Source organism: Sorex fumeus, unplaced genomic scaffold, assembly GCF_029834395.1.
Source record: "Sorex fumeus unplaced genomic scaffold, SorFum_2.1 ptg000030l, whole genome shotgun sequence".
Lineage (NCBI taxonomy): Eukaryota > Metazoa > Chordata > Mammalia > Eulipotyphla > Soricidae > Sorex > Sorex fumeus.
The window spans coordinates 13217401-13239662 of NW_026606087.1; the positions used below are offsets into that span (position 1 = coordinate 13217401).

At 35.5% G+C, this 22262-nt stretch overlaps 1 protein-coding gene across 1 annotated transcript; it reads right to left on the reverse strand.

The window, feature by feature from the left end:
- Positions 1-3743: 3743 nt before the first annotated feature.
- On the reverse strand, positions 3744-4709 carry LOC130025274 (olfactory receptor 52N4). The gene has a single exon (XM_056116230.1). The coding sequence runs from the start codon at positions 4707-4709 to the stop codon at positions 3744-3746; it is 966 nt and encodes a 321-aa protein (XP_055972205.1).
- Positions 4710-22262: the final 17553 nt, after the last annotated feature.

Genomic DNA, 22262 nt, shown 5'->3' on the forward strand with positions numbered 1-22262 from the left:
TTTACAACTGTGTATCAGTTGCTGTTACAATTATTATCTTCAATGTTTGTATCTCTATTTAAATTTTTTAAATGTGTACCATCAGCATTTTATTGTTTTACTATATATATAAAATGCACATGCTATGGGCTGGAGCGATAGCACAGCAGGTAGGTCATATGCCTTGCATGCAGCCTACCTGGCCAACCTGAATTCGATTCCTCCGTCCCTCTCGGAAAGCCCAGCAAGCTACCAAGAAAATATAGCTCGAAAGGCAAGACCTGGCAAGCTACCTGTGACGTATTCGATATGCCAAACATAGTAACAACAAGTTTCACAATGTTATTGGGCCTGTTAGAGCAAATCAATGAAAAATGGGAGGACAGTGACAGTGACAGTGACACGTATTATATATTAAGCTATTTTATCCTAACTTCTAATCTGCTTTCTCCTTTAAAACTGATTTCATTTGGTTTCTCATATAAATAGAATCACTTATAATGTTAGCTTATTTCTCTTATATAAAAATCAAGGAAAATTTATTTTAACATATATTTGCTCATGACATAATCTTCTTATTTTTAATGGATGGATAATGCTCTATTCACGTACATGTCACATTTCTTTGCTCCTTTATTTATTTAAGTACATTTGTTTTTCCACATTTTTGATAATGCAAATAATGCTGCAACTTACATGATTAAGATCCTATTGTTAATTCTATAGGTTTGTGTAACCAGAACTGAAGTTATTGTATTGCATCATAATTATTTCTACTGTGTTGCAGAAAATCTAGTCAGCTTTCTATAGTGACTGTACAATTTTAGATTTCTACTCCCAAGGTTTCCAATTTTTCCACATCTTCAACAGTAAATTTGCTTTTATTATTGCAGTACTAATAGAATGTGAGGCTATCCCTCATTGTGGTCTTAAGTTGGCTTTCATGAGAATGTCTAATATTAAGTATCCTCTTCAACATAATTTTGAAAAACTTTATTAAAGCACCATGATTTTTTTAAAATAAATTTTTATTAGTGAAACAGAATGAGGTTCAGTTGTAGACTTACAAATTTTTGTGCTTGGGTTTCAGTTATACAATGATTGAGTACCCATTACTCCACCAGTGCCCATTCCTCACCACCACTGATCCCAGTATCCCTCCCACCCCCCATCACTCCCATCCCACCTGGCCTCTGTGGCAAAGCATTCCCTTATGTTCTCCCTCTCATTTTCGGTGCTCTGGTTTGCAAAAAAGGCATTGAATGGCAATCATGTTCACCCTATATTCTACTTTCAGCATGCATCCCCCATCTTGGGAGGATCCACCCAAGGCCCTTTATTTGAGCACCATGATTCACAAGGTTATTCACAGTTGGGTTTTAGATGTATTATGTTCCAGCACCAATTGCACCACCAGTGTCTTCTTCCCTCTGATGTAGGCAGGCAGGCCGATAGTAAGGCCTCTCCCGCAGGGGATGGCAGTAAATTGGTAAGGCCCACCTTGCAGAAAAAGCAGGAACTAAGGCCTGATAAGACCCTCACTTACCTACAGCAACAGATCCAGAGTGAAGCTCCATCAGAAACAAAAGGCCAGCAAAGGAATTTCAAAGAAGACCATCACCACTGTCAACTCTACCCTCTTGACAACCTCCTTAGCAACAGACTTTGACCTAGATAGAGGTCCCACAAAGGGCAAGTTGGAGAAACCCTACAAAGGTCACCTTGAACAAAGAAAGGGGCAAGCATATGCTGCCTGAGTCCATGAGCTGCTTACACCCATGTGGTCAAGCACATGCTGTACCTGAGCACATGTATCGCCCACATCTCCCCTCTTGAGATGTGCACTTTCATGCTTTTGTGTCTAATGCTGGGATGTGCGTAGGGGCTCTCTCCACCCTTGTAGAATCTCTCCTCACTTGGAGAAGCCGGTGTTCTCTCTTGAGCGTGTTACTCTCCACTCTCTCCCACTTTCTCTCCCTCCTTCCCCTCAAAAGCTCCAAATAAAAACATGTAATTTCACTGTCTATTTCTGAAATTTGTTTCTGTAAGGCAAGATAAGAACCCAGTCACCGTGGGTCCTGGGTGGCAGAGGCAGGTAGGGAGAAAGTGACTGTCTTTCTCTGCCCCACTTCACAAGAGCCATCTGTGGGTCCACCAACATTACCTCCACTTGTTTTCCCAGGATCCCTCCCACCCATATCTCATCAATAGTCTGCCACCTTGACAGGTATATTTTTAAGTTTGGTTGCTAAATTTTGGTTCTTTTGCTTTCAGTGTTGTTGACTCTGAGTTTGGACACTTAACTACATCACTCCTTGACATTGCCAGTGTACGAGGATCCCATGATGACTATTTTTTGCTGCTATATATATATATACATATATATTTTATATTATTTATTAAACATTAGTAAAACAATCATAAGATACTTTTGTGAATCTGAAGTAGAAAGATGACAAATTTTCATAATGCTGAAGGTACAGAATTGCTTTACTTATTTCTGAAAGATAGTGTTTTTCAAGCCACCAAAAGTGTTTATTTAAATTGTTAACATGGATACAGTTTCTGGATTGACAAAAGCAATTTCAGGTGATAGATGGGATAATAGCAAGATAGACTTATAAAAATAATTTTATTTAATTATGTAAATTTATTAATTTGTGAAAGTTTGAGGCTAACAAGGGCTATAGAATTAGAGTAAATTATGGGTAGTACTAGTATTTTACCGGTTGGGGTTTTTTAAGTTTCTTTTTTAAATGTAAGATAGTCAGACCTAATTAAATAAACTCAATTTGATGTTTATAATTATCTTAATTAAGATGATATTATATGTTTTATTTTGTACAGAGAAATAAGAATAAATTTTCAATATACTCTACTTCTTATATCATTTGTTTAGTTCAAGAAACAACAAAAACTATTTCTTTCAGTGTCTAATATGCATATTATTTATGAGTATTAAAGTTTGGAGACAGATTTGATTTCTTCCGATCTATAGTTAAATATAAGATGACACAAATCATTACTTTTTGTTTGTTTCTTGGGTCACACCCAGAGGAGGTCAGAGCTTACTCCCATCTCTGTTCTCAAGATTCACTCTTCGTGTGGGGGTTAGGGATTGCATCTGGGTTCACCTTGTGCAAGGAAAGCATCGTACCTGATGTACTATTGCTCTGTCTCCAATACCAGTCAATTCTGTTATTTATATAACAAAGGCATTAAACCTGTTTTTTATTTTATTTGAAGATTTTTCTATCTTTCTTTATAAACTGAATGCTTTCAAGAGTTGTCTTTATGGAACTGAAAATCAAATTATTTCCTAGTGTGGTCATTTGGCTAGAAGATAATTCTTCATTCAAACTATGATTCTTACAAAGTACCCAGAGATATACACAATAGCATCTAGATTTTCCTTCAAAACAAAGAATTGAGAAGAAACCAAAATTTTATTAGTGATAAAGAATACTCAGTACATATTTCTTAAAACTAACTTACATTTAATCACTAGCTATAAACAGGAGGTACTGCATCATTTATTTACATTTTATGAAAAATAAATTGTTGTTTACGTAAATAGGTTATTAAAATAATTTGAAATGGATAGAAAAGAACTATAAAATGTTTATTGAGAATTTCAACAATGTCAAAATCTTAAGACATACATTTTAGAATGTATCATTAATCTCTAAGACCAAAAGACCAACATAGTATTTCCTAGAAAATATTTTATCAGTTCTGCCTCAATATGCTCTAAGTACATTATTTTAAATGCTATGGGATTTGGTTTCCTTGGAGCCGGAAAGGATCCTTATGACACAATCTCTTATCTGCTTGGTTTTCACCCCATAGACAATAGGGTTCATGGTGGGGGGCAAGAGCAGATAAATATTGGCCACAATTATGTGGCAAGATTGAGGAATTGTGTGCTTTCCAAACCGATGTGAAAAGAAGGAGAAGAAAGCTGGACTGTAAGAAAACACAATGGCACATATGTGGGCAGTGCAGGTACTGAAGGCCTTCTGCCTTGCATCTGCTGAGGAAAGACTGACCACGGCTCGGAGGATCATGGTGTAGGAGACTGTGATGCACAGAATGTCAAAGCCTCCAATGAGCAGGGCCACCATTAGACCATAGATAGCATTGGCCTTGATATTTCCACAGGATAACTTGGCTACAGACATGTGATCACAATAAGTATGCTGTATTATATTCCCTCGGCAGAAAGGCAGCCTTTTGGTAAGGAGAGTGAAGGGAATGATAAGCAATACCCCTCTCAGGAAAGTGGCAAACCCAACTTTTGCAATAACAGGATTGGTGAGAATAGTTGAGTAGCGCAGAGGGTAGCAGATGGCCACATAGCGGTCCAGGGCCATGAGCATGAGCACCCCAGATTCCATCCCTGTGAAGGTGTGAATGAAGAACATCTGAACCAGACATTCATCAAAGCTGATTTCTTTGAGATGAAACCAGAAGATGCAAAGAGCTTTAGGGATTGAACTAGAGCACATAACAAGATCAGTTAGGGAAAGCAGAGCTAAGAAGTAGTACATGGGTCTATGCAGGGAGTCTTCATAACGAATGAGGTACAGGAGTCCACAATTACCTACCATAGCCACAGTGTACATAGAGCAGAAAGGGAAAGAAATCCAAGCATGTAAATCTTCCAAACCTGGCACTCCATTCAAAATAAAGGAGGCTGGGGTAAGATCTGTTTTATTCAGCATTAACATGATCAATCAGTTTTTCCAATGTGTAGATTTTCCTAGAGTGAAAAACAAAAAGAAAAATATATAATTATAATCTGCCTCTTCACTTTCTAAGTGTCACTAATGCATTTTAAAGACAAAACCATGGATTTTTTCTGAGTATTATGGTGTAAATCTTAATTATTTTTCAGTTATTTTGTCTATTTTTAATAAAGTTTTTGAAAAAAATTCAAGTTTTCATCACGATGTGCATTTTTAAATGGAAATCACATTTTTGCACATTTGTAATAAAGTATAGTTTCATTAAGTTCTAAAGGAATGTTCAGAATACTTTGTTTGCAGCTATATATCCTTTAAAAGTCATTTGATTGTCAATTGCTTGGAATGGTAAATTTATCAAAGTAAATCATCACTAGTTTTAATCTGTCTTTCTACCCATATCCCTGTTCTCTTAACTTCTGGGATTATCTGATGTCTGTGACCTAACAAAAGAATAAAGCATTAATGGAACAAACTCCTAAAAATAAACTAGTGTTATTTTGTAATATCTTACTAAGGATATTGATCTACTTTGACTCATCTATGCTATTTTTTCCCAAGGTATTTATCATATATTCTGACATCTGTAATTTTATTGTTTTTAGTTTATTTTCTCTGTCAACTTGGTTTACTTCCTTTTTAAAACAAAAATTTCTTGATCTGTGCGGGACAGGAAGTGAGGCACATCTCGCAGAAACAAAGCTGAATGACTCCGGGCATTCTCTCCTCATTAAAACAGGTACCGTCCAGTGCCCAGCGCCAGGGACCCTTTCCAGAGCCGAAATATTCTCCCACTACATATCCCATAGGAACCATTAGTTACCCTCTTAGATGGAATCTTCTCTAGGTTAGCTCAACCACTAGAAACACATTAGCCAGTAATTCGTTAAGCCTATCTCAATTCATTCTGCATATCAAGCAGAATAGTAACAGTGAACGTGAAGGTCTAAACCACACTGGTCACAATGGCAAAGCAACGCAAAAGCCCATCAAACTTTCTTATTGAAGAGCTTAGCAGAAGACACCAACAGTACTGTAGTGTTAGACAACCTCTTTGACAAGGAATTCAGAAGGGTGCTACTTAGGAAGCTTAGGGAGCTAAAAGAAACAATGGAAAGCAATGACAATAAAAGACAAAAGAATTTGAAGGCAGAAATGAGGAAAATGCAAACGAAAAAATGTCAGACCTGAAAAACCTGGTAAGCAAACTGAAAAACTCAGTGGAAGGCCTCGGCAGCAGAGTAATAGCTGCTGAGAACAGAATCAGTGAGCTCAAAGAATAAGTTCAGAGACTCTCCAGAAAAGAGCAGAAAATGGAAAAGAGACTCACAATTCGGGAACAAATGGCAAGAGAAGATCATGATGAAGCCAAGAGGGGGAACATAAGAATTATTAGAGTCCCAGAGGGACAGGAAGAAAACCCTGATGAAGAAGAAACTGTCAAAGACATCATTACTACAACGTTTTCAGAGTTGAAGAAAACTTGTGACCACATTCAGGAGGCCCGAAAGGTACCAGCTAGAAGAAATCAGAATAAAAATACCCCAAGACACATCCTGATCAAAATGACCAAAACCTTAGATAGAGGCAAAATTCTGAATGCAGCAAGATCAAAGAAAGAAATTTCCTACAAAGGAGCATCTCAAAAATTCACAGCTGATTTGTCTAATGAAACCTTCATGGCCCGAAAACAGTGGTGGAATATAGTGAAAAAACTCAATGAAATAAATGCCTCACCAAAAATACTTTACCCAGCGAGACTCTCATTCATAACAGAAGGAACAACACACAGTTTCACAGACAAACAACAGCTCAGGAATTTCATAGACTCAAAACCATGGTTACAAGAACAACTAAATGGGCTACTTTAAGACAAGAGAGGCCCTTCAAATACACCAAATTTCAACAGAAAAATGGGACAAAACCCTAAAACAATAATCTCTCTCAATGTCAATGGGCTAAACGCACCACTTAAAAGACACAGAGTGGCAGGATGGATTAGAAAAGGGAACCCAACATTCTGCTGCCTGCAAGAAACACATCTCAATAGTCAAAGCAAACCCAGGCTCAGAGTCAAAGGCTGGAAAAGAATCCTCCAGGGAAACAACTCCCACAAAAAAGCTGGGGTAGCCATCCAAATAGCAGACCACATCGATTTCAGAGTGAAGAAGGTCACAAGAGACAGTGAAGGCCATTTCTTATTGATCAAAGGATCTGTACAACAGGAAGAACTTACAATACTAAATGTATATGCACCTAATGAGGGACCAGCAAAGTACTTAAAACAACTACTCATAGATTTGGAGAAAGACATCAATAGCAACACAATACTAGTGGGAGACTTCAACACCTTTTTGTCACCTCTTTATAGATCAACCAGACTCAAGCTTAGCAAGGACATACTTCATCTGAGGGAAACAATGGAAGAAAGGGACTTTGTACATATATACACTTCATCCTCAAAAAGCTGAATACACATTCTTCTCAAGCATACATGGAACATTCTGCAAGATAGACCACATGCTGAGCCACAAAACATACCTCCATAAAATTAAGAAGATAGAGATTGTCAACAATCTTCTTAAACCATAATGCTCTGAAATTAGAAGTAAATCACACACAAAAACAGAAAACTAAATCAAGCACCTGGAAATTAAACAGTGAGCTATTGAACAACGAGTGGCTTAGAAAGGAAATCAAAGAGGAAATAAAAAGATTCCTAGAAATGAATGAAAATGAGGACACAAGTTACCAAAACTTATGGGACACAGCAAAAGCTGTGTTAAGAGGAAAGTTTATAGCTCTACAAGCATTCCACAGGAAGGAGGAGAGAGCCCACATAAATAGCCTAACCTGACAGTTTAAGAGCTTGGAGAAGGACCAAAAAAATAGCACAACCTGAACAGGAGGAAGGAAATAATTAAACTCAGAGCAGAGATTAACGAGATGGAAACCCAAAAAACAATCCTAAAGATCACTGAAACCAAGAGCTGGTTCTTCAAAAAAAATTAACGAGATCTATAAGCCTCTAGCAAAACTCACAAAGAAGGGGAGAGAGAAAACCCTAATAAACCGAATCAGAAATGAAAAGGGGGTCATTACAACAGAAACTACAGAAATTCAAAGGATCCTCAGGTAGTACTTTGAGAAGCTTTATGCCATAGAACATCAAAACCTCAAGGAAATGGATAAATTCCTAGACTCCTGCAGACTCCCAAGGCTGAAACAAGAAGAACTGGAATACCTGAACAGACCTACCACCATCAAGGAAATTGAAATGGTAATGAAAAGTCTCCCTAAGCACAAAAGGCCCAGCCTGGATGGATTCACTACTGAATTCTTCCAAATCTTTAAAGAGGACTTACTCCCAATCCTCTTTTAGCTTTTCCATGAAAAGGAAATATCAAAAACACTTTCGAACAGTTTCTTTGAAGCAAATATTACCCTGATACCAAAAGCAGACAGAGATACCACAAAGAAAGAGAATTACAGGCCGATATCCCTGATGAACACAGATGCAAAGATCCTCAACAAACTACTAGCAAATAGAATCCATCGACTCATCAAAAAGATCATACACCATGACCAAGTAGGATTCATCCCAGGGATGCAAGGATGGTTTAACGTTTGGAAATCAAACAACATAATCCATCATATCAACAAAAGAAAAGATAAAAAGCATATGATCATATAAATAGATGCAGAGAAAGCATTTGACAAGATCCAGAACCACTTTATGATGAAAACCTTTGCCAAAATGGGTATAGAGGGGACTTTCCTCAATACAGTTAAGCCATCTACCACAAGCCTACAGAAAGCATCATCTTCAATGGGGAAAAGCTGAGACCCTTTCCTCTAAGATCAGGGACGAGACAAGGATGCCCACTCTCTCCACTGCTGTTCAATATAGTACTGGAAGTACTTGCAATAGCAATTAGGCAAGAAAAAGATATTAAGGGCATTCAGGTAGGAAAGGAAGAAATCAAGCTCTCACTATTAGCAGATGATATAATACTATATACTTAGAGAACCCTATAACCTCCACCAAGAAACTCCTAGAAACAATAGACTTGTATAAAGTTGCAGGCTATAAAATCAATACCCAAAAGTCCATGGCTTTCCTATACGCAAATAGAGAGAGAGAAGAAAGCAACATGAAAAAAAAAATCCCATTCATAATTGTGCCCCAGAAAATCAAGTACCTCGGAATCAGCTTAACTAAGGAAGTAAAGGACCTGTACAAAGAAAACTACAAAACGCTATTTCAGGAAATAAAAGAGGACATGAGGAAATGGAAATATATCTCCTGCTCATGGGTCGAGAGAATTAACATTGTCAAAATGGCAATAATACCGAAAGCATTGTATAAATTCAATTCAATCCCTATAAGGATACCCATGACATTCTTCAAAGAAATGGAGCAAACACTCCTGAAATTTATATGGAACAATAAGCCCCCACGAATAGCTAAAGCAATTCTAGAAAACTAATATGAGTAGCATGAGTTAACTTGGAAAACTTAGGCAAAAAAGAAATTCAAATTCTATTCCTACCCCTTTTCCATGGAAATAATCTTACCCCAAAATTAGGTAAGAAGAAGGAAAAGATTTAAATTTGAGATGTTATAATGTAGTTTTTCACATATTAAGTAAAATTGTAAGATTAATATTGATAAAATAAAATATGACCATTTAATAATCAAACTCCAAAACAAAAACAAAATAATTAAACTTTCTACTATGTAGCATAAAGATGATTCTGTGAATTCTTTTTCAATTTTGATGATTTTTCCCCAAAATTACATGCTGTATTTTGTAAAAAGCATCAATTGATAGGTTCACATCACTTTTTATATATCCTTTTGTTGATATGTGTATTACATTAATTGATTTGAATTTATTGAACCATCCTTGCAAACCTTTGATGAATCCCATGTATAACTAAAATTTTGTTGAGGATTTTTACATCAGAGTTCATCAAAGATATCATTCTGTAGTTTGTTTTTTTTTAGTCACATTGCTGTTTTTGTGTTAAGGTGATTTTTGCTTTATAGACGCTGTTAAGAAGTAATCCTATTTCTTTGATAATTTGGAAGCGCTTGGAAAGTATACAGCTTTGAAGGTTTGTTTAGTACAACTCCTTAAATAATATGTTTGGACCTTGTCTTTAGTTCTGGAATACTTTTCATTACTCTCCCTATATGCTTGCTAGAAATTAATCTATTTAGATTTTCTGCTTCACCCTGGTTTATTCTTGAAGATTAAATGTTTCTAAGATCTCATGTTTTTCATCTAGGTTTTCTAGCTCGGGAATACAGAGTTCCTCAACAGAGTAAGAGCCATTTACAATAAACACAAAGCCAACATCACATTTATTGTCTAAAAAGTGAGAACTTCCTCATGAGATCAGGTAAAAGGCAAGGATGAACACTTTCACCGTACCATAAACTCTTGCAAGAGAGAAAGTATATATTTAAAAGTCCACCAAAAAAACCCTCTTGGAAACAATTATCCAAGGGACAGGAGATAGTCCAGTGAATAACATGCTTGCTTTGTACAGGGTCAACCAAGGAGTAATCCCTAAAAACAAAGCCAAGATACGGCCAAAAAAGGAGAGAAACAGTAAATCAGCACAGCAAAGTATGTACACACATGCACACACACACACAGTATTTCTACATACACACAAACATTGAACCAGAAAATACAGAACTCAAAAAATCTATTTCATTTAATATAGGTCCTTAAACATCACAACTTTGTAAAAGATATATACCACAAAAGTTATGTCTCTTATGGAAGACATAAAAGATGAGACAAAATAATGAAAAAATAGTTCAAGTTAAGCGATTATAAGAAATAATGTTGTCTATGGTATCCAACATTCTATAAAGATTTAATTTAATTCCCATAAAACTGTAACTGATATTCTTTATGCATTTAGAATGAATGTTTGTGAAATTTCCATGAAAGCTCTACAAATAGAGCTTATAAATAACCAAAGTCATCCCAAACAAAATGAAGTTGGGAGATATCACATTACCTGATTTTAAACTATTTTTTAAAGCTATAGTAATCAAAACAAAATAGAGTGCAATAAGGATAGACCAAGAGGTCAGAACTGCTTTCCTAATGATAAATCCTCAGCTACAAGAACAGTTAATATATTGGCTGCATGAATTGATGCAAGAAATGCCTGTTCAACAAATGGTGATGGGAAAACTGCATAATATTTTGTTTAAAAAAAAGATAATGGGTTCTTACCTTACATTATACACAAAATTTATTTAAAGCAAATCACGACATAGAGATTATGCCACAAACCATAAAATACACTGAAGAAATTATACACAGTATAAAGGCCCTCCCGTTGATCGTCGATTTGCTCGAGCAGGCCCAGTAACGTCTCCATTGGAGACTTTGTTGTTACTGTGTCTGGCATATCGAATACTCTCGGTAGCTTAATTATAATTATACACAATACTCTTAAGAAGCTACCTGTCAAAAGGATCTTCAATAACCTGATTCCACTTGTCAATAACAAAATCAAAAAAGCAAGTGGGACTATATGAAGCGAAAAATTTCTGCATGGCAAAAGAATCTCGGCTAACAAAAATATGTAACTGACTAGGAGTAGATATTCACACATAATACTACAGATAAATTGATAACATCTGAGGCTGGAGAGATAGCAGAGAAAGTAAAGCGGATAACTAGCGTGCAATCAACCCAGGTTCAATATGATCCCCTGAGCCCCTCTAAAAGTGATCCCTGAGCATATGTATGGAAGATCTGAATAGACTCTTCCATAAAGACATATGGGAGATCAACAAGCTTATATAAAAACGTATGTATTACTATCAGGTAAGCAGAAATAAACATTAAAGTATATCACTCTTTTAAAGAAGCCTGGTAATAACAAGCGTTGATGGGAAGTACGGTGAAAACAAACCTTCATTCATTGTTGGTGGCAATGTTACCTGGTTCAATTTCATGAAAAATAATATGAAGATGTGTTAAAAGTAAAAAATGACTCTGAGCTCCCATATGACCAATTATCTCTATTCTATATTTCCACACCACAGCACCAAAACTTTAATTTGGAAAGATATATGCGAAACTGTGTTCACTGCCACCCTTAATACAATAACAAGGATCTAGAAATAACTCCCAAATATCCACCAACAGAAAGTGAATAAAAAAGTCATGACTTATATACAGAATTGAATACTACTCAAAGACAAGGGAGATGAAATAGTGATCAGATTGGAGATCCCTGGACTCTATGGTGGTGGTGGTGTGCAGGAACCGTATACATTATGGTATTCATAAATATTAACACCATTGTAGCCCTATTAACTAAACTGCAGTCATTTTTTTAGGTTTTCTAAACAACTTACTTGGCTTTTATTCATCTTTCCTATAATTAACAAAATAGAAAATAATTTATCTAATTTCTCAAAGAGGCTTTGTCAACTACTATGGTGTGTATTACATAAGTTGAGGAAATTCAAGAACCCTTGCATTTCAAAAATAATTTTTGTAATTTCCTTAATCTCTTTGTGACTTTTGACTTCTCAGTTTCTCATAAACCATAGTAACGGGTCAAGTGTTGTATCTCAGTGAAATATACTAATTTTAAGGCTATAATTTCATTTTAAATATATTCAGGTGACAAAGATATTCAATTTCCTCTGAAATTAAGCATGATCAAAAATAAAACAAATCCAGAAATCACATTCTGCTTTTTGTTTTTTTTATTTTTAGCCCACATCTGGAGGTTCTCGGGACTTACTTCCTGTCTGTGTTCAAGTGCCATACCTTGCAAGAGCAAGAATGTCAGGAATTGAAGCTAGGTCAGTCATATGCATGCAAACACCTTACCTGCTCTATTATCTCTCCAGTCCCCAAAAATCTAATTCTGACACACAATCCATTTAATTTACAACAAAAAATATTGCAATTATGAAATATTTAAAATAAATATGATTTACTGTATATATATTCATATATATATGAATAAATAGACTTCAACGAAAATCTATGTGCATGAAGTGGAACAAGGAAAGTGTCTTTGAAAAATAGTAATGCAAAAAGTGGTCGGCAACACATAAAGGAATAAACTCAAACTCAAATATTCCATCATACAAAATAATCAAATTAAAATATATTAAAGCTCTTGATATCAGGCTTAGTTCATAAAATATATTAAGAAAAATATAGGCATAACCCTTCATAAAATTGAAGCTAGAGGCATTGTCACTGACTCACTGCCATTGGCTAAGAAAATTAAATTAAAAATGACAAATGGTAATATATCAAATAAGATTTTTTGCCCTGAAAGAGACAAGGACCAGAATAATTTGACACCACACAGTCTGGGAGAAAAATGCTTGTTCACCACTTATCTGACAAAGGGTTCATACCCAAGACATATTGTAAATATATTTGAACGGCTGAATAACAAGCAACAAATTATTCGATGGAAAACTAGAAAACTACACAAAATAGTACATAAAAGATTTTATTACATTTGTATAGAATACCAAAATGCCTCTGTGCTGTTATACACAGCCGACTTTTGTCCTTAAGTGGTAAAGAATGAAAACCAGAAGAAGCATGTATTGGGAAGTGCTGAAAGGTACTGGAAATATTCTTTTAGTCTTGTTAGAATATGGGTTCAGAGATATAAACATCCATGATAAAAGTAATAAATGATTTGTTCAGGGAATTCTTTTCTTTTTGAATATTTCCTCATAATTGGTGATATTTTACTTTTATTACCTCACAGTACTATAAAATTTGTGGAAATCTCATAACTTAATGAAATTATTAATGTTGAGCCTGGTCTGTATATTCTCTGTATCTGATACATATCAGATGCTAATGTTTTAAGATAAATTAATGTATGGATAAATAGTAGTACTTTTTAACTGTATTTGAGAATCACTAAATTATTATCTAAGAATTATTAGCTATAATTGTATCTCACCCACTCGACAAAGCCTGGCAAGCTCCCCATTACGTATTCAATATTCCAAAAACAGTAACAGCAAGTCTCACCACTTGTTGTGAGACATTACTGGTGCCTGCTCGAGCAAATCAACTAACAATGAGAGGACAGTGCAATTTGTACAGTACTGGAAAAATAAAGCATGTTTTTCTCAAGACAATTAGGAAAAATAAATAAAACAAGACACTACCAAAATGAAGGCAAACAAAAAAAACACATCAAAATATATAACAAAAATAAGTTGATAAAAGCAGAACATATTCATGCTATTAATAAGAATAAATAATATAAATCATCTATTTTTCTGGATAAACTATTAATATACTTTAATTATATATCTGTCACACTGTCCTCCGGTTGTTCATCGGTTTGCTGGAGGGGGCCCAGTAATGTCTCCATTGTGAGATTTGTTGTTACTGTGTCTGGCATATTGAATACGCCACTGGGAGCTTGCCAGGCTTTGCTGTGTAAGCGAGATACTCTCAGTAGCTTGCCAGGCTCTCTGAGAGGGGTGGAGGCATCGAACCTGGTTTGGCCAGGTCAACCACGTGCAAGGCAAAGACCCTGCCGCTGTGCTATCGCTCCAGCCAATTAATACATTATATACTGCCTTATTTATTATGATACCTGCTATAGTCTATTACCGCAGTAAGTAGCAGCACACAATAGAATATCACAATTTCTCTTTCAGTTAAAGGTCTCAGGGAAAGAGTGAGAAATATTTATTCAGTGACTTCATATTTTATGTACAAATATACAGCTAGCTGCACTGAAGAAAAATATTCAATGTTTTTCTTTCAAGTATATTCTTTAATTCTATTGCAATCTCAAACAAAATTTGAAATGATCTTGATACATCATAGTTTACATCTGGAGGTAAATTTCATATGGACTATGTTGTGGGTGTGGACAGAGTTACTGAAATAGTAATACTAATATGTTATTGCTATTTTTTATATATAACTTCTGCATCTGTCTTCATCCTTTAAGCATTACAGATATAGCTGTCCTTTTCATTAAGTCATCTGCAGTCCTTTAGGTCTACAATCTTTTTTAAAATAATGTTAGATATTTTTTGCAAATCCAAGTAAATGAAACAAAATTATAAACTAGTCTCTGCAGGATGTCATTGATAGTTAGAACTATGATTTTGAGGATTTAAGAGGGATGTGTAAGAAGCAAGATTCGTCTGACCATTAGTCTAATCATTAAGACATATTTCACAGTTATTTACCCATTTGCACCAGTCAAAAAGTAATTCAACTGACTTTCACTACTAACGAAATGATAATCATAATTTCTATTTTTATATGTAAATATAAAAGAAAACAATAATAGTAAAAATATTGCCTTGAATTTTAATGCCATATTTGGGAAAACACCATTTATAAAATACTTAATCTCATGCAAAAGTTTTGATTTTAAGCTATGTGAATGAAAATTAAGATTTATTCTGAAAAAATTAATAAATAGTTATAACTATTCAACCCCCCTCCATTGATAATTCTGCCTGTAAGAAAAATATTGGCACTATTTCCTCTTTTGCATATTTTAAATACCTCTATTTCTGTCTATAAACGTAGATGAATGTAATCTGGTCCAGGTGTTCAGGTTCTTAGTTTTAAAATATTAATAGAATAAATGTGTAACCAGTTACCAACCTCTCACATCCTTGATATTTGTACTATTGAATTGGGTCATTAGTGGAAAAATATATGTAATGTGCCCCAAGGTAATAGTTCATAGTATTAGAGATACCAGTATTGTCTTGGGAATCAAGTTATCCTCTACAGGAAGAGGAAAAAGAGAAAAAGCTCTTCATTGTTAGTACCCAAAAGGAATAGATAAGTAAATTAATAAACTGATTTTGTGTATGCATACATTAACCAGGAGGAAAGATGTTTGCAAGAATAAAAATATAACACTATTTTCAAAAACTAGAAAAAAATACTATCATAAATTTATATTTCCCTGTTACACAATACCCTTCAGAAAATAGATTGAAATAAGATTTTCTTTTACTCACACACTAATTTTTCTCGATTTCTTCTTTTATTCATGTATTTTTCTCTTTCTATTTAGTTTAGCTTACTGAGAATATTCTACTCTGTAAGCTAGGCTAGAGATATTAGAACATGAACTTCAGTTTAAAAAGCTAACTTTTAAATGCAAAAAAAGTTAAATATTATGGTTTTATAGAAAAGAAAGCCAATAAAAGTTATAGGATTGTTACATTTACCACTCAAATTAGGACAATTTAAATGATGATAATGCTCAGAAAAGAAAGATCATGATAATTGGAAACCATAAATTACATTATTTTACCTGTTTATTATATATTTATTATTTTGTTATTATTTTAATTATTTTTACCTATTTATTACCTACTTATTATATATTATTTAAAATATATTAAAGTAAATAGCAACATATATTTACTGATTTTGTAAAACATAGTGGTGTCTTAAAAGATAGCGTTTAGCCTGAGCGATAGTACAGGTTGGTTGCCTTGCACGTAACTGATCTGGGTTCGATCCTCGGCGTGCCATATGATCCCGCAAGCACTGCCAGGAGTAATTCCTGAGTGCAGAGCCAGGAATAACCTCTGAATATCTCTGGGTGTGACCCAAAAAGCCAAAAAAAAAATAGTGTTTGTCAATAATATCAGAAAAGATACTTATGGAGAAATAAGGATTTAAAAAAGAAATTTGAACAACTGACATAGAATTATGGCACTTATTTGTGGGATATAAAAAATATATATAGTGTGTGAGACTTATACCCAAGGACAGTAGAAACAAGGTCCAGGAGGGTCGATCCACAGTTGGAAGCCTCTCTCAAGTGCTGGGGAGTTGGTATAGAGAAGGGACTACTATAACAGTGATGCTGGAAATGATCACTATATTAAGAATACATTCTGAAAGTAGGTAAAGAACCAAAAGTGATAACCTCTCAGTACTTGTATTGTGAACCATAATGTCCAAAAAGAGGGAGGGAGAGAGAGACAGAGGCAGAGACAGAGAGAGACGAAGATAGAGAGAGAGAGAGAAGGAAGAAGAAAGCAGAAGTAGAAGCAGAAGTAGAAACAGAAGCAGAAGCAGAAGAAGCAGAAGAAGCAGAAGAAGAAGCAGAAGCAGAAGAAGAAGAAGAAGAAGAAGAAGAAGAAGAAGAAGAAGAAGAAGAAGAAGAAGAAGAAGAAGAAGAAGACGAAGAAGAAGACGAAGAAGACGAAGAAGACGACGAAGAAGAAGAAGAAGAAGAAGAAGAAGAAGAAGAAGAAGAAGAAGAAGAAGAAGAAGAAGAAGAAGAAGAAGAAGAAGAAGAAGAAAAGAGGAAGAGGAAGAGGAAGAGGAAGAGGAAGAGGAAGAGGAAGAGGAAAAGAAAAGTGCCTACAATAGAGTTGGAGGTTGGGGTGGTGGTGGTGGGAGAGATTCTGGGGACATTGATGGTAGGAAATATACACTGGAAGAGGGATGGGTAACGGAACATTGTATAACGTTGGATATCTCCAACGTTAAAAACACAACTACCATATGATTCAGCAATTTAACTTCTTGAAATGTATAGAGGAAAAAGAAACAATAATTTGATTAATTATATGCACCCTCATGCTGATGTCATCATTATGTATAGTAACATGCATAAAGATAACCGATGTTCATAAATTGATGGATATATAAAGGAATTGTAACATCATAAAAGTATTATAGATAGCTGTAATCAATTAAAACTCAATATGTCAAAAAATGTCTATGTATAATGCATATATGCATGCAATGTAATGTTATTAAGCCTTAAAAAATGAGAAAATCCTACAGTTTGTGACAATAGACATGGACTTGAAGATATGCTAAATCAAAGAAGTCAGAGAAAGACAAGTACTGCCTAACATCATTTATATATGGAATCTAAAACAAGAATAAAAAACTCAGAAAATGAGACCAATCTTGTCATTACAAAAGGAAGGGAACTTGGTAAGGAAAATTGGAAGAAGATTGTCAAAATGCACAACTTTCAAATGTTAAGATGAGTAAGTACTACAGAATGATTATAATATGAAAACTATAGTTAGCATAGCTGCATGACACATATCCTAGAGATTTATAAACCATTTTTTCTTTTTATACTTCTTTGTTTCTTATTGTACCTATATGAAAATGTGGATGTTATTTGAACTTATTGCAATATTACAATACATGTAAAGTAAACCACCATGTGGTATGCCTTAAACTTATACACTAATGCATGTCAGTTTATTACTTAACACAACACTGGGGCAAACATCTGCAATTCTACAATTGCTGTTTCTGTGACTTCTTTTGTGCTGGGACCCATGGTGGTGAAGGATGGGTGCTGGTGGAGGGATGGGTACTTGATCGTTGTATAACTGAAACCCAAGCACAAAAATTTGTAAGTTTATAACTGTACCTCACGGTGTTTCACTAATAAAAAATAAATAAATAAGTAAAAAATTCACAATTGTTTTGAGATATATTAAATATATTTTAAAAATAATGATTGCAATGTAGACTATAGACTGGTATTTTCATCTGCTTTTGATAACTCCATTCCAAACAGAATTATTATTATTTAATAAAAGTTAACTGCAAATATATAAACATATAATACTCACATACACTGGTCATTTTGAAATTAATGTTATAAATTGGGGCTGGAGCGATAGCACAGTGGTAGGTTATTTGCCTTGTGTGCAGCCAGCCCGGCCGAGCCGTATTTGATTCCTCTGCCCCTTTCGGAGAACCCGGCAAGCTACCGAGAGTATCTTGCCCACGTGGCAAAGCCTGGCAAGCTACCCGTGATGCATTCAATGTGCCAAACACAGTAACAACAATTCTCAAAATGGAGACGTTACTGGGCCCACTGGAGCAAATCGATGAACAATGGGAGGACAGTGTTTGTTGTTGTTATAAATTAGCAGAAACCAAAATGAATAATTTTTCTACTACAATTTCCTCCCTCTCGGAGAGCCCAGCAAGCTACCGAGAGTATTCGATATGCCAGACACAGTAACAACAAAAGTCTCCAATGGAGACGTTACTGGGCCCGCTCGAGCAAATCGACGATCAACGGGAGGGCCTTTACCTTACCTTACCTTACAATTTCCTAAAATTAATTTCTATTACCTATTTGGATCTCCTTATTTTTAATTAAGTAGATACCTTCGCCCCTCTTGGAGAGCCCGGCAAGCTACCAAGATTATCTCGCCCGCACGGCAGAGCTTGGCAAGCTACCCATGACATATTCGATATGCCAAAACACAGTAACAACAAGTCTCACGAAGGAGACGTTACTGGGCCCGCTAGAGCAAATTGATGAACAACGGGAGGACCATGACCGTGACCGTGATGTACCAATTTATTAATATATTATTATACTATTATCTTTTTAGTGAAACTAATGCTTACTGGGCTGGAGCGATAGCACAGCGGGTAGGGCGTTTGCCTTGCACGCAGACAACATGGCCAACCCGAGTTCGATTCCTCCGCCCCTCTCGGAGAGCCCGGCAAGCTACTGAGAGTATTCGATATGCCAGACACAGTAACAACAAAGTCTCCAATGGAGACGTTACTGGGCCCGCTCGAGCAAATCGATGATCAACGGGAGGGCCTTTTAATGCTTACTGAAATGGCTACTTTAAACTTTTACTTTTACATTTACAATTAAATTACATTTTAGAACAAAAGAGACAGAATTGGAGTTAACTACTTACTTTGTACAATGTCTACCCAGGTTTGACCCCAAGTACTACCTTTAGCACAGAGCCAGGAGCAAGCCCTGAGCACTTCTGGGTGTGGACCCAAAACAAAACAACAAAGTTAATATAAAAATTTCCCCCCATCCAAACTGAAAATTTTAATAAAACTTCTGATTTTTTCTTTGTTCATTTGTTTTGGGGACAGACCTGAAGATACATTGGATTTAGTCTGATTGTATGCTCAGCGTTCACTACTGGCAGGGTCCAGCACATGTAGTGCTAGGGTTGGAACCCAGGTTGACTGTGTGTGAGGCAGATGCTCTACCTACTGTATTATCTATTCATCTCTTTAAATTTAGATATTACACTTAAATATAAAAATCTCTGCACTGTGCATGACTTTTTTTTGTGGATCTTGTAGATGGTATTGTGTCATCCCATTAACAAGAGTATGAGGCTAGAGAGATAGTACAGCAGGTAAGACACATGTCTAGCATGCAACTGACTGACCTCAGTTTAGTCCTTGGTACTGAATATGGTTTCCCAAGCACTTCCAAGAGTCACTCCTGAGCACAGAGCTAGGAATAGTTTCTGATCACTGTGGCCCAAAGTCCCCTTAGAAAGAAAGCATTTTTTTTAAGATTATGATATTTTGGACTGGAGCGATAACACAGCAGGTAGAGTTTGTCTTGCATGCAGCAAGCCCGGGCTCAATTCCTCTGTCCCTCTGGGAGAGCCCAGCAAACTATCGAGAGTATCCCGCCTGCACGGCAAAGCCTGGCAAGCTCCCTGTGGCGTATTCGATATGCCAAAAAGTAGCAACAAGTTTCACGATGGAGACGTTACTGGTGCCCCTTCGAGCCAATCTATGAACAGCAAGAGGACAATGCTACAGTGCAATGATATTTTTATCATTGTTTTACATGTGTTTAAGAAGAATCAATATTGCATATTATTGGAGCATACTTTAATGCATATTGAGACATATTCATTTATTATACTTAGTTTGTGTCCTCTTGAACTAAAACAGTGTATTTAAGTCTCCCACTGTTTTTGTTGTTTTTTTTTTTCCTGTCGCATCTGTGCTTAGCTGGAACATAAAAAAAAATTGTAACAATTCACAAGAAGACAAATTAAAGAAAAAAAAGTCAATATAAATAGCATGATATAAAAAGAAAACAAATGAAGTGTGTTACACTAAAATATAACCATATTAAGCCAGAAGGATCAACAGACTTGAGAGCATGCCAGGCATGAAAGAGAAATGGGTTAGATCCCTAGCACTGCACAGTTCTGCAAGGATAACCAGGAGTGACTCCCAAGCACTGACCTAAGAGTAGCCTTTGAATATCACTGGATATGTCACCAAAACAAAAAAAATAATCCAATAATATCAATAATAATTTTTTAAAAATAATGACCTAGACACCCAAAACAATGCAATGCTAAGCATGAAATCATTGTAAAATAGCTCAGAGCATAATGAAGTAAAAGACACTAAGCTATAATTGGTTTTAGGATTGTATGAAATTGAAGAGAATGTTGGAGAGGAGGTATTTTATGGCAATAATAAGTCTTTTTCTGCCTCCTTCCTTCAGATTTCTTTCCTTCTATTCTTCTGAAGGACCCCTTTTACTGAGTCAAGCTGCCTAAATCCTTGTGAGTAGTCATGATATAGAGAAGTAGTTGGAGTCAAGGTGGGCAGGGGTGTTAAGTCAAGATACTGTGAGTAGTGGTATAAGTCAAATGAGCCAATCAGGGTCCAGGTGAGGAAGGAAAACAAAATAAACACAGCAAACACTAATGTGAGAATGAAGATAATTTAATAAAGTTGTTTAACTTACAGATTTACAGGTGAGACTAAAAAAATTATATATATATATTTGTAATCTACGTACGCTAACTGCTTTATTATCCCCTCATACTGAAGGAAAGGATGAACAACTTTGTGACTGTGTATCTCATTGTTTTCAATTAAAAAATAAATAAAACTTTAAAAATAGAAAACATAAGAATAAGTGTTGCTGAGAAAAGAAGAAGAACTTAATTTCAAGGACAGCAGATAAGTTGCAGGCCAATGCCCTGGGAAAAACATCTGATAGATGCCTGATCTCAAAAGAGTATGGAAATACAATAAATAGCTCAGATCTCAACTCAGTCTCTTCTTGAACTCAAAACTACTGCCATTGTCTTCCGTAGCTTGGTCCAAATATATACTAGAAGATGGAGTATATATTACACATATGTGAACTTCACACCTCCAAGACACATTATAATTTAAAAAAGGGTAGTCAATAGAGAGATATAGAGCAGCAAAGAAGAGAAGAAAAATCTCTCTCTCTTTTTTCTCTCTCTCTCACACATACACAAAAATTCCTAAGTCTCAGTTTTAGAACTTTCTCACTGTCATGATTTTTTGTTGCTTTGTGCACATTTAGTTTGTTTTTTTCATCTAATGTACTTCCTACTTCTGGTTTTGCATTCATGTTACTGCAATAACATTGTTTACAGAAACTTTCAAGATGGTGTTATCAGTGTGTAAACATGATCTGTAGTTACTGCCCCAATCATTAATTTATGATTGTATATGTCTATGTATTTGTTTATTATTATATTCATTTTTATTTTAGACCCCCTGTCACGGTACTGTCACTGTCCTCCCATTGCTCATCGATTTGTTTCAGCAGGCCCAGTAACGTCTCTGTTGTGAGACTTGTAGTTACTGTGTTTGGCATATCCAATACATCATGGGTAGCTTGCCAGACTTTGCCATGCGGGCGAGATACTCTCGGTAGCTTGATGGACTCTCC

Coding starts and splice junctions, on each gene's coding strand:
- LOC130025274 (XM_056116230.1), bottom strand. CDS start 4,709: ATGTTAATGCTGAATAAAACAGATCTTACCCCAGCCTCCTTTATTTTG.